We start from the raw sequence: 12,335 nt of genomic DNA on the forward strand, positions 1-12,335 counted from the left end.
TTTCTGCCTCACACGAGTTATTGTTTTTATGGGAAGGAAAGATTTTTGTTCTTTATTGGCGCTGTTATCATTTTTAACAGCATTTTTGAGTGGCATCTTTTCATGGTGGGTGCAAAATGTCCCCATGGCAAACAAGACGGAACAAAAACAAAGCAGCGCCCCCTGCTGGTAGATATCTTTCAGCGTTATATAACTGTATTTCACTAAGGTAGACTTTGTACAGTCATTTTAAGTCATTTGATATCAGCAAGTTCCAACTAAGTTCTATGAAACGACTAAAAAAGCTGAAACAGCAAAAATGAGTCACACCCCCTACTGGTAAATATTGCTTACTGGAGTTGCAGATCATGTTTTCTTATGCAAAAGATCAGAAGAGCAGAAGCAATTCTCTTAATTTGTTGATCTGATAAAAAAAAAAGAAGAAAAAAAAAAGAGAGAGATCAATATACAAGACCGGTACAATCTTGCAAATTGTATCAAAAATTCAATTTACAATGAAGATTGACCAAAACCACAGAGACGCTAAAAGGCCCAAAATAAGGAGAATTTACTGGAGCTGCATGACATTATTGTCAGCGAAGAAAAAAGACAAACGCGTTTTATTTATTCGCCGCACATTTTCCGGGCATATTTTCCGCTGTTAATTGAAGTTTTCTCGGAAATATGGAACATTGTTGCTGAAACACATTTACAGCTTTTTAGATTATAGTTTTGCAGACTTTTCAGATGTCTCCAACAGGCATGCCTGTGGCTCATGTGGAGCCAGCTCTCTGAGATTTCTAAAAAAATAAAAAAAAAAGGAAAAACTTTGCCCCCCTCCTTCACTTACGATAATAGGTCTTAAAACCAACGATGGGAGCTATTCTACTTTTCTATGGGGGGCTCTGGGGTCTTTTCTCCGACCCATTGGTCGGACGAAAAGTCGAGTGGCATCTCTTTTATGCGGATGCAAAACACACAATGGTGCAGCGGCACAATGTCGGGGCACTTCATTCACCCTGTTCTCCTGTCACCCTTCACATGGAGTGGGGGAAGAGAGAAGACAGCTGTCCCAGTAGAAGACGGAGGAGAAGAGCATGTGAGAGAGTTCAGATCTGCCGACGCTCCATGCACAGCTTCTCATTTGTTTTGGTTAACAGTTAGTTTAGCAGAATAATATTTAGAGGTCTTCCTCAGTTGAACACATAAGTGATAAAACAGTAGCCCTGCTTTGTTGTACAAAGTGACTTAAAACATCAGAAGTAGTTGTGGACTTACATTTTTTGCAAGGAATACGCCAAGATTTCACAATCCTGCAGAAAAAAACAGGTTCTGTTCTAATCTGGACATTAACTATTCTAGTTTCAAGCATCCAGCATGCCTAGGTGAGCGAAGCATCCCATAGTGCTATGTAGAAGTATATGACTATGTAATTATGTAAATATGGGGTGATTACTGTGATATTTGAGTCATGATTTTATAGTGGTATTGTACATGTGTTCTGTGGGAGTGTTGCAGCAGTCAAGCAACATTTTTTTCTTATGTAACGCAGGTTAAAAAAAATTGTGCTTAAAATGAACACATTTTCATTTAAAAAATTAAGCAAAGGTGTCTGCAAAAGTTGACCGCTGTAGGCTTTGTTGACGAGGGCCTGCTTGAAAAAACTCAGTTAGCACAAAGAGCTTTAAAAGAATTTCCGTCATCAAGCCATTTGACTGGATTTAATACGTTTGAGTTATGCATTCTCAAACATAACACCAGCACACGGCTTTTCTGTCTATCAATCTGTCAAAATCTCAAGTAGTATCCCGATATACATGGATCAAGTAGTTTCTAATTCAATGCAAATCAAAATAAAATAAACATCCAACGAAGATGCATGTGAAGTCTGCTGCCCAGAAAAGGCCGCTTCGTCATGTTGGTTACTGAGTCACCCGAGCTGATGCCAGCTGACTCTGTCTTTAAAATCTACACATATGGTTTTGCTTAAAAAGCAGAAGGCCTCGCATTTAATAAAAAGAAATCAAATAGCCACATTTACCTAAAGCAAAGTGAGCTGAAAAAAAATAAACCAAACAAAAAAATACCATTGGCCCACAGTAATTACAGGTTGGTGGGGGAGGGGGCATTGAGGCTAAGAGGGGTTGGAGGTGGGGGTCATGTTTTATAGAGGTGGGAAAGATGGAGGAAGGGGCTGATTTATGAGGGAAACATAGCGGTGGGGATGTTGGAGGGGGTTTAAGCCCTGTTGAATGATGATTCAGCAAAAGGACTTCCAGCCAGCCAATCGGGTGGCTTTCGGTGGCGACGCCGGACAGAGGTTGTCCTCTTCTGGTCCCCTCCCGCTGTCCAATTGAAGACAGAGTGCCTAACGAGTGAAAGAGGGGAGCACAAACAGAGCTGACAGGACGCATAGCTTCATTTCCACGGTGCTCGGGCAGCTGTGTGGAGTAATCTGCCGTGGCGGTCCGATAAAACACGCAGTCGGAGACCCGGGGAGGGAGAAAGGGGCGACCCCAGCTGTGCCCAGGCACTTCTAAGTGCTGGGGGATCACACTCTCACACTCTCCAAAGGGAAAATGTCCCCGATCAATTTGCTTTCCCAAAATAAGAGTAAGACCAGAAAAAAAATCCCATGTTGAAAAAAATAAAACTTTTTGGTTTAGTTTTTTCCACCAAGAATTGTAATAGTTCTGGGACAAGGGATAAGATAAGTGTTTAGTTTATCTTGTTTTGTTTTTCGTAGTTACAAATTTCTTTACTGTTTTCGCTCAATGCACTGTTTTTAATCTGAATGTTAACTTCATCAATATCTAAAGTTGTCAGCAACTTTAAAAACAAATTGATTTAATTCACCTGTATGTGACATCAAGTCTCTGAAATGAATGCTGGCCCTGTAGAAAAATTCTCTCCTATTTTATGGAGAACGATCAAACGAAAACATAACCTCCCTTTTGCGATCCACTCTGCATTCTTAGATATATAATATTTTTTACGTCCTACTGAGCTTTTAGTCAGCGTAAATATTAGTAAAAAGAGACGTAAGCAGTCTATTCAGGGACTGAAGGTTCATTATTTCGCTCCTCTGTTGCGGCCTGGACAAAGAACAAAACTTTCTTAGACTAAGATAATGGCTTCAGGCTGGGTTGCTGTGCGGAGTGAATGGGATCTCCTTTGAGCTCAATAGGGTCCCAAACTTTTACTCCATTATATTGACATCCTAAAGGCCAGAGGCCATCAGCAAGCCTCCTCTGCTCCCCTCCCTGTAGTGGTTATTTAAGAATGTGTTCACCCCTCACATCTCACCACAACATCCACACGTTTTTGGGATTGTTGCCTCCTCTACCTGCGCGGTCACCCCTGGACAATGTGCTGGGAAGACAAGCTGTTCAGTAAGTTCACGCTGAAGTATTCAGCTGTTGGACTTTAAAGTTGGACTTTCTTTATGGCTTTGTCATGTTTCGACAGACGCTCTCTGTCCAGTCTGAGCGTGAAATTAACCCAAAGTAGGTTTCATGAAATATTACCTGGGGCGTCTCAATAAATGAAACTAAACAGATTAGAGGGGTTTTTTTGTGGAAAGAAAGAAAGAAGAATCCAATCCGTGTCAATGTATAATAAATAGTAAATTGCCTCCAAAATGCATTGTGCCAAAACGCTTTACTACACTACAAAACGCTTTGAGCAAGGACACAGCATGTGCTGTCCCTGCTCAAACCTTTCACCCGAGACCCAAAGTTACCTTGGAATAAATCAGACACCAGCGCAATGATGAAATGGGACAAAAGGACTGGATTGTTTTTCCTTTTCTCTCCCATCCGTTTTCCCACCAACTTCAGTGTTCCCGCTGAAAGCCTTAGATATTGTTTTATAGCACTGATTTAAATGTCCCTGTCTTGAACCCATCAGCTGCGTTCCCTGGTCTTCATAAGGCTGCTTGTGAACTCATGTGTGCTATAAAAGTCTCTCAGACCAAAATAAAAAAATGAATTTTGAGTCGCTACAGTGTCTTTGAACAAATGCCACGTTTGCAGGACTGCATGCATCTAAACCTCTGCTGGCCCTCCACGATCAATGAAGACGACAGGATATCTGGTGATATATTCAGTATTTCTGGCGAGTGACAGAATAATAATTTTAAAAAAACCACCATCAAAAAATAATCAAAACTTAAAAGGTGTTCCTTGTATCAAACTTCTGCAACTGTCATAGTTAAAATAGTTGTTTGATTGTGTTTATTATCTTGTGATCCAAAAGAAAAGCCACGGGGATCAATCAAATTTTATTTGCATAGCACCTTTCAGCAACGTGGCAGTCCAAAGGTCTTTACATTGTAAAAATACAAAGTCATGGAACACACAGGCGACGACGTTACATTTTGTTGTCATCACACATCAGATTATTGATTGATGTTTCATGATGTTTCAAAATCGACATGAAAAAAGAGGGTATTTCCCACAGCGACTGTCCTCACCTCTGTGCTCGTTGTGTGAAAACGCAGGTGGAGAATGCAGGTTGAACATCTCCCGTGAGTTATTTCCTCATCTTGAAAAGCCATCAGAAATGATAGAAAGTTAGAGCTTGAAGCTGAAGCAAAATTCATCAATCATCTTATGCGCCATCCGGACAAGCTTGTGGCTCAGAATCTGTTCATCCAAGTGGATTGAAACACGCTTGAACAAATACATTTCATTTTATGTGGAGAACAAATGTGTTCACCACAAAGTGGCAGCGGTAGGCTGTGACTAAATCAAAAGGGCTTCGTTTTGTCCTCAAGAGACGTTTCATAGCTCATCTTCCCATGTGTTTCAGTCGACATGTGTTAAAGGCGACTTATAACTTTTAATGGCTCCGTTTAAAAAAATGGAGTTTGCACATAATGGCTGTCGTTATGTTGCATTTACGTCCAGCTCCTAAACCCGTGATCTATGTCTGTCTGCTGACTGCCTCTGGCTGACTTCAGTGTTGGGTTTTCTCTCCACCCAGACAGTTTCTCTTCATCTGGTTCCAATAGGCACCGAAATGTGCCTTACATGATGAGTTATTGGTCTATTAATGTGCACTTTAACAAATACCGTCAGAGTGAACTAAATCAAAAACGCACACACACACACACACACACACACACACACACACACACACACACACCACACACACACACACCACACACACACACACCACACACACACACACTCACACAGTGTTGTTCGTTGTCTGACTTCTGGACTCAACTGGAAGTTTAATCAAATAGTACTTTGGTCTGATTCTGGTGTTCTGGACATGACACAGAAAACCCGAATTATACAAACATTGGTTTTCAAAACAACAACAACAAGCCTTTCAATGACAACTTGGACCCATGTGAGAAAGAAATTTGCCTCTAAGCCTTATAAAAGGCTGTGCCACCCTGGGCAGCAGTGATTTCGGCAGGCGTCTGCAAACATTGGCACTGATTATTTCACGTCACTGCAGAAGAATCTTGGCCCGTTTTAATTCAGCAGCCCTGGAGGGGTTTTTTGAGCATCCCCACCCTATTTAAAGTCTCCACCAAAGCATCTAAATTAAATTTTAATTCCGATTTTCACTCGGCAAATTTGATCAAAGGCTACTCCAGAGCTGCCTTTTCCTACTAATTGCAGAAACAATTAATCAAATCGACATATTTGATGGTGATTATTCTTGATGGTGGCATTGGACAAAATGCGGCGTTTGTTGCTGGTTTCATAACTGCGCTTTGAAATGCCACGTTGCTGAAATGTGCCGTACAAATAGACTTGGCTTGAGTTGATTTGACTAGGCCACTTCAAAAAGTTAGTTTCCTCTATGAATTTTAGAGATGAAATGTTTTTATTTGCGTCAGGTTACTGTCCGCAAGTGTGTTTGAGCTTGAGGTTAAAAGCTCTGCCACGGGATTTTTCAGTTGAGAGCAGAAGTCACGACTCCATGAGTTGTGACAACCAGCCGCGGATCGTTGAATTCCCACCGCCATGTTTATCTGTCAGTATCATGTGCTGTTTCAGAAACATTTTAGTGCAAACCGATCATTTTTGTTCTGTTTTGTGACTTCTTGGATGAGAGGAAAAGCATTGCTGGACTGGTCACTCCTGGAAAGATTTATCACAATGCCATGTTTTCACCACTGAACAGCCTTTTTCCCTTGATAAGAGATGCCTTAATTTGACAACAATTTTTTGTGTTTGTTTTAATTATATGTGTCTGATGATACAAAAAAAAAATGCTTGGTAATCTGAAACCCCTAAAAGTGACAAAAAAGCAACAAAAAAAGAAGAAAGAAATAAAGAACGAAAGAAACATGTTTCAAGTGAAGTTTAAAAATGAAAAGCAACTTCGTAAAATGTTGGCTTTATGTCAACTTGAACACACGTTGACAGTGAGTCAGGAATGGCGCTTTTCAGCAGTCTTCGTCACCAGCGAGCGCTCCTCGGCACGTGACAGACGGGCCGAGTCCGTCGGTGATGCAGCGCCGCGTCCTGCTACGTTTCCCTCCGCTGCATGAGGACCAGGACGTCCAGCAGGACCAGTTGCCCTCCTGCAGAGGAGTGGGCTTTTTACCTAGCAAATATAGTTTGTGTCAGTGAACAGAGCAAGAAAAACAAAATGTAAGTAAAGAACTGATCGGAAGGGTTGTTTGTCTTTTGGTTTTTTTTTGTTTTTTTTTAAGCTTTCTTACCTTGGTGTGAAGCTTTATCCGCCTTGAAGTTCTGGCAGCCCAGGCCTTCGAACAGCTCAGAACACATGCAGATACACTTTCCATCAATCAGAGCAAGAGTACCTCCGTTATGACAGGGCTTACACTTGCATGTGTTGTATTCGGCGATGTACTCTTCTGTGGCCCTCTTGAAGTTGGTGATTCTAGCATTTGCGTCACGAGAGTCCACAGGGATTAACATGTAGATGGGCTCAGGCTGAAAAACAAACAAAACAAAACAAAAAAACAGGATACTTGTTGCAGCTGGTGGGATATTTGAGTCAGACGAAATCAGAATTCAGAATGGTGGCCTGGACGTACAAATATTTTTCTAAGAGCCAGTTTATGAGGGCAGAAATAAGTGGAAAACCAGCTGTGACTCAGTGGTTTAGATTACGGTCTTAACTGTCTCCGTCGCCTAAACACCAGCAGGCACACGGAGAAGATGGCCGCCTCTGTGCAATTTGTTCTGAGCAATCTATGATGATAACGAAGCGTATCAGCGGATCATCAATTTAGAACAAATAGATGTCATACTATGCTATGCTGTGCATCAGTGACGTCTCTATTTAGGGCAAGAAATAGCTCTGCACTGCGTTTATCTCGTTTGACGTCTTTCTAAGATATTTAGGACACGACGCAGTTTCCAAAACGAATCAAATGCTGAATTAATTTTAATCAAAGTTTTCTCAGCGATGATCATTGTACGATAGAGCAGAACCATGCTGTTGATAAGTTCGCCCTGCGATATCCTGACATTGTCAAAAGTTGTTCTGTTGCAAGGCAAGGCGGTAAGCAGTTGCCTTTTGAACAGTTCAGTAAACGTTCACAACACAAGAATGAATAAACCACATCATATCAGAAGATGTCGAAAAGTCAAATTCTCATGAAAACTGGAACTAGCCGTGATTCCTACCTCACTCTGTATCAGTGCAGGGGCGTCTGCAATGGACCTGGCCCAGCTTTGGTACGTATTCAGATCCATGACGCCATGCCTGTTCACCTGGGTTCTCATGGAAACGGCGGCTTGCAGAGTTCCTCCTTTCACTGAAGTCATCACCTTATCCACCAGTGCCTTCCCATCAGGACTAACTGTACAGAAAAAAACAAACAAACAGAGAGAATGAAGCAACCAAAACCAAAAACAAAATTTGTGCTAAAATAAAACGCAGAATAACGTCATATTATTATTGAAATACGTATTTTTTATATTGTTTCCAGTCACAAGAAAGAAAGAACATGTTTTAGAGTTTTGCGTTGCTTTTAACACAAGTTTTTGACTTAAGGTGTTAGAAATGAGCACGACTGAGGAGAACAAGAAAACGACCTGTCTCATTGCTGAGTGTTTTTTCGCAGTCCCCCACTTTGACGTGCGGTTTTAGATTGCCAGGTGTGGAGTCAAAGTTTGCAGAGATCCCCACTTTGAGACACGTTTGAAGGCTTCTTTCTGTAATGCCTGATGGAATCAAGCAGGAAATGCAGCAGTTATGTACCAATAACCAACATTTGTTTCCCAGAAGACAGGCCTAAAAATGTCCCACAAATCAGAACGACGAGTTTAAGGTCAAACTGATTGCTTGGATACGCACTTCTTTCCCTGATGGTGTTCTGGTTGAGAGCGTAGATCAGTTCATATTCGCCACCAGACTTTCCACTTCTTGTGTAGTGGGTTCCATAGTCTTCCAGGAAGGCAAAATAAATACCCTTGTCATAAGCCAACGGTAGTGACCTGACGTGCATCAAGAAGTCCTCAGCAACGTTAAACTCGTGGGAGCGCATCCTGTAGGTGCTCAGCTGTACTCTACCTTTTACCCTCATGAAGCTTATGTTCTAGAGAGAGAAGAATCACCAATACAGGCACAAACATGAAAGTTTTTTGCTCGGGTAGTGACTTGGAACTCGTGTTTCGCAGCCATAATGCTTACCTTGATTTTAGAGTACTCTATGACATCCCTAATGAGCTCATTCTGTAAGAAATTCAACGTGGCCTCAACAGAAGCGTTCCCCAAAGACAATTCACTGTTCTTGAATTTGAAGGAAAGTCCAGCATCGAGTTTAAAGGCCTTCTCTTTCAGCATTTCCTTCACGATGGAGTGCGTGTCCTCATAGATCTCTCTGGAGACAGTCTCCTCCACGAGAGTCTGAAATGACAAAGTATATTCAGCAGACAATCCGACACCATTGGATTGTACGAGGGAGACGCAGCCGGGATTAACCTCGTAGTTGAGCACGCCGACATTCCAGGGAAGTCTGTCGTACTTCCCCGTGTTTGGGTTCCTCACTCTGTTACATCGGCCGTTGAAGAAATCATTATTGAAGGGGTTCATTCGAGGATCTGCACCCAAGATGTTGACCCTGGTTCATGGAGGAAATGGTTACAATGTTTCAAACTTGCTCGTATGCACAGAAGCATCATTTGGACAGATTTCTTTTGCAAGAGAGAGTTTTAATCTCGTTGGGATTTTTCTGGTGAGATAAAGATAAATAATGATTTTTGCAGTGGTGCAGTGTTCGTGGATTTATTTTCTAGGGTAAGTAAATTCAAATTTGTGATTTTTTTGTTGTTGTTGTAACGCATACACCAAAATACATTGAAAGAATCTGCCACGCGGGAAGCTGAAGGGAAAGCTTCTTGCCACGCTATTGGCTGGCATTTGCAAAGACGGAAATCCTGGAGAGGCTTTCTTTTTCCTTCTTGCAGGGGGGGAGAGGAGAAAGAGTGAGGATGCTAGCTTCTACGGTAGAGTCGAGACGTTTTCCATAAGGTGTATTTGGTGTCTGAACTGTTAAAACAGGAAGTTAGATGGATATTTGAAAAAGTAAGGGAAATAATTTCTAGAATTGTGTCGGTCATGGTGGCAGTATGTTAGTTTTAACTTATCCTTTTCATAGACTTTTGTTTTTAATTGTTCTGGATGATGCATTGCAAAATTAGACAATTACTTTCTCTGGTGTTGGACGATTTGCTATGATTTCTAACCACGGGAGAAATCATTATTTGATTAGTCAAATATTGCTGCATATACAGCCCCAAATCTGAGAAAAGTTGAAAGGGAGGCATTGTGGATGGAGAGCAGGGTAAAAACAAAACAAAACAAACAAAAAAAAACACACCTTCCACAATAATGCACAAGGATCATCTGATTTGATCCGGACATGTTTTACGCTGCTTACCCATATCCCGCCGTCCTGCCTTGCTCATTGTTATCGAGGTCGGACGTGCCACAGGGTTTACGGACAGGATCGCAGTCCTCATCCGATCCGTCTTCACAGTCGTAGTCCCCGTTGCATTCTAATCTCTTATTGATGCAGGTTTTCAGATCTGCGCACAGATGCGGGTTAAGACCAGCGAGACCCAGAGAAACCAAACACAGATGAACAATGTGGGAGACTCTTAAGAGTCTGCTGTACCTGTCGTGCACTGGAACTCAGACTCCATGCAAGGAGGGGGAGTTGGCTGCGAGCATGACTCTGTGGTTTCGCAGAACTCCCTGTGACCAATAGCCCCTGTGCAGGGTTCCCCACCGAACTGGCCAAACACCTCTATGCCTCGAGAACGCAGCTTATGACACACATCAAAAAGACTTTGTCAACCCCCTAAAACGGGGTGTTAAGGTGTATGGCAGCAAAGCTACGTTATTCAAAGCAAAAATTCCCTAATGTTTTCACACACACGAGTGGTTAGTTGTGAAAGGCTTGCCTGACTTACCCTCCTTTTGGTGCAAGGATCACAAGAAGTCCATTGTGACCACTGGCTCCACTTACAGTCTACAGGACTTGGGTCAGGAAGCACTTCTGCCCTGATTATGTGCACACATTATATTCTCTCGGGTATTCAGAAGAAATAACTACAATATCATTCAATCAAACCACAAGAAGAGTGTACGTACAATCCTACATCGGAAAGCGTCAGAGTCAGACACAGGGCGCTGAGGCTCAGCTAGACAGCGACGGCCGCTCTCATCGTGAACCCTTGGAAAGACAAACGTCTCACGTTCAGACTTTTAAATTGCCCTCTTGTTAATCATTATATCACCAGTCAAAAAACTTTGCACTTTCACAATCAATTCCGTCCACAGCCTTATTGATTTGGTGTTCGGAAACTGAATTCATTGGCTTTTTTATATTTTGAAACCATAATGTGTTTTTGGGAGGTTTACGGGACAATGCTTATCAGTAAAGTGAAAAACAAACACTTTTTTTTTCACAAATAAAATCCTCTAAAGTGAGGCACAGACTTGTTTTCACCTTTGAGTCTTCCGCCTTTGCACATCGAGACGTAAAAATCTTTGCTCATTTTTCTTTGCAGAATATTTCACGCGCAGTTGTGCCGCGTTGTTCTCATTGTCAGACGATCTATCAGAGTTCTGTGAAACGGGGTTTAAAGCTTATTTTAATTACCCAATCCCGTGTTACAACTATCCAGCGCTGACCTGTTGTCCTTAGTCATCATGATGCTTTTTATTCCTTTATTTGTCATGTCCACAGTCAGAGCTGTAAATTAAAAATACAGAATTGAACACTTTTTCGAGAATTCATGGATTTTTCTAAGCTAAATGTGACCTAAGCAAGGAGGCCTGTGAATATTTTGCCAGGTGTCTGGAAAGCTAATGACAGACTCTTCTAGTACTGGATAAAGAAATATTTTGAAGGATGCTGTTCGCCCTTTCTTTCGCCACATAAGGAGAGAAAATTAATAACTTATGTCATTTTTGTTTTTGTCGGTTGGAGAGAAAAATGATTGTTTCTGTCTTTTCCAAGATTGTGAAACCACACAAACATGTCCTGACCAAAGCGAGCAAATATTTGATGTTTCATTTTCCTCTCCCTCATTTTCTCTCTCTCTCTCTTGTTAGATGTCGAAACACTTTGGCATATTGAGGCCATGGTGTATTTGGGTCACCATGCATGAAAAATCCCCTATTGGTACCAGAATTGTGGAAATCAGGAAGGGGGAAAAAATCTGGAAATGTGAACCAAAAAAAAAAAATCAATAAATTACGTTGCAGTGAAACCCTCTGTCCACAGGAGGGCAACATTGAGCAGCAAAGGCCAAAACTGCTCTCTGAGAGATTTACCATTGCTTGGTTTTCATATTAGATGACTGAAGAAAAGCACGGTGTGTAGCAGAATCATCACACAATACACAAGACTTAGCTCTCTCTTTTCCCTTTCTGCATTAAAAAAAAACGTGAAGCGAATCCTTGCACAATGTACAGGAAGTTTCAAGCTGCTGCACTCGGTGACCCGTCATGTGATCTGGGAAGCTTTTGCTGAGTTTGCGGTTACAAACTGAAGGGAAATGTGTCTTGATTCCCAATTAAGAGAGAGAACAGGTCACTCCTTACTCCGCGGAGCCGTGAGGAGTATCAAATCCAGAACTGGGCAGAATTACGGTGAAAGTTGCTGAATCGTTGCATAAAAAGACTCTGCTTTCATCCATCTGAGGGAGGAAAAGCAAAAACCAAAAAACTGATGATAAATTCCACATTATTCAGCACGCTGACAAGCACTTTCCTGCTGACTTAAGTAAACAGCCGCAGTATTCCCTGACGGGTCCACAGAGAGTCTGGGAGTTGCCCCTGCACTGATTATTGCAGGCATCTTGTGAGAAGCGCTGGGGTAGTTTAGGGGGTATGTGGTCATA

The 12,335-nt window shown here is 41.8% G+C and overlaps 1 protein-coding gene across 1 annotated transcript; it reads right to left on the reverse strand.

Moving 5' to 3' along the window:
• Positions 1-6,291: 6,291 nt before the first annotated feature.
• c9 (complement component 9) lies at positions 6,292-10,673 on the reverse strand. The gene is made up of 11 exons (XM_055052669.1): positions 10,579-10,673; positions 10,398-10,488; positions 10,100-10,250; positions 9,863-10,010; positions 8,905-9,043; positions 8,614-8,829; positions 8,278-8,518; positions 8,016-8,144; positions 7,605-7,780; positions 6,671-6,905; positions 6,292-6,552 (listed from the first exon to the last, which is right to left on the reverse strand). The coding sequence occupies exons 3-11, from the start codon at positions 10,125-10,127 to the stop codon at positions 6,392-6,394; spliced, it is 1,473 nt and encodes a 490-aa protein (XP_054908644.1). The 5' UTR covers positions 10,128-10,250; positions 10,398-10,488; positions 10,579-10,673; the 3' UTR covers positions 6,292-6,391.
• Positions 10,674-12,335: the final 1,662 nt, after the last annotated feature.

Source organism: Poeciliopsis prolifica, unplaced genomic scaffold (assembly GCF_027474105.1).
Source record: "Poeciliopsis prolifica strain line A6 unplaced genomic scaffold, Auburn_PproV2 SCAFFOLD035, whole genome shotgun sequence".
NCBI classification, from domain to species: Eukaryota; Metazoa; Chordata; class Actinopteri; order Cyprinodontiformes; family Poeciliidae; genus Poeciliopsis; species Poeciliopsis prolifica.

What these genes read in the sequence shown, in the direction of transcription:
- c9 (XM_055052669.1), bottom strand. Translation starts at nt 10,127, where the DNA reads ATGGAGTCTGAGTTCCAGTGCACGACAG. An exon ending in TAGAGTACTCTAAAATCAAG is followed by an intron (nt 8,519 to 8,613) that starts GTAAGCATTATG and finishes TTCTCTCTCTAG; the next exon opens with AACATAAGCTTCATGAGGGT. An exon ending in CTGCACTGATACAGAGTGAG is followed by an intron (nt 6,906 to 7,604) that starts GTAGGAATCACG and finishes TTTGTTTTTCAG; the next exon opens with CCTGAGCCCATCTACATGTT.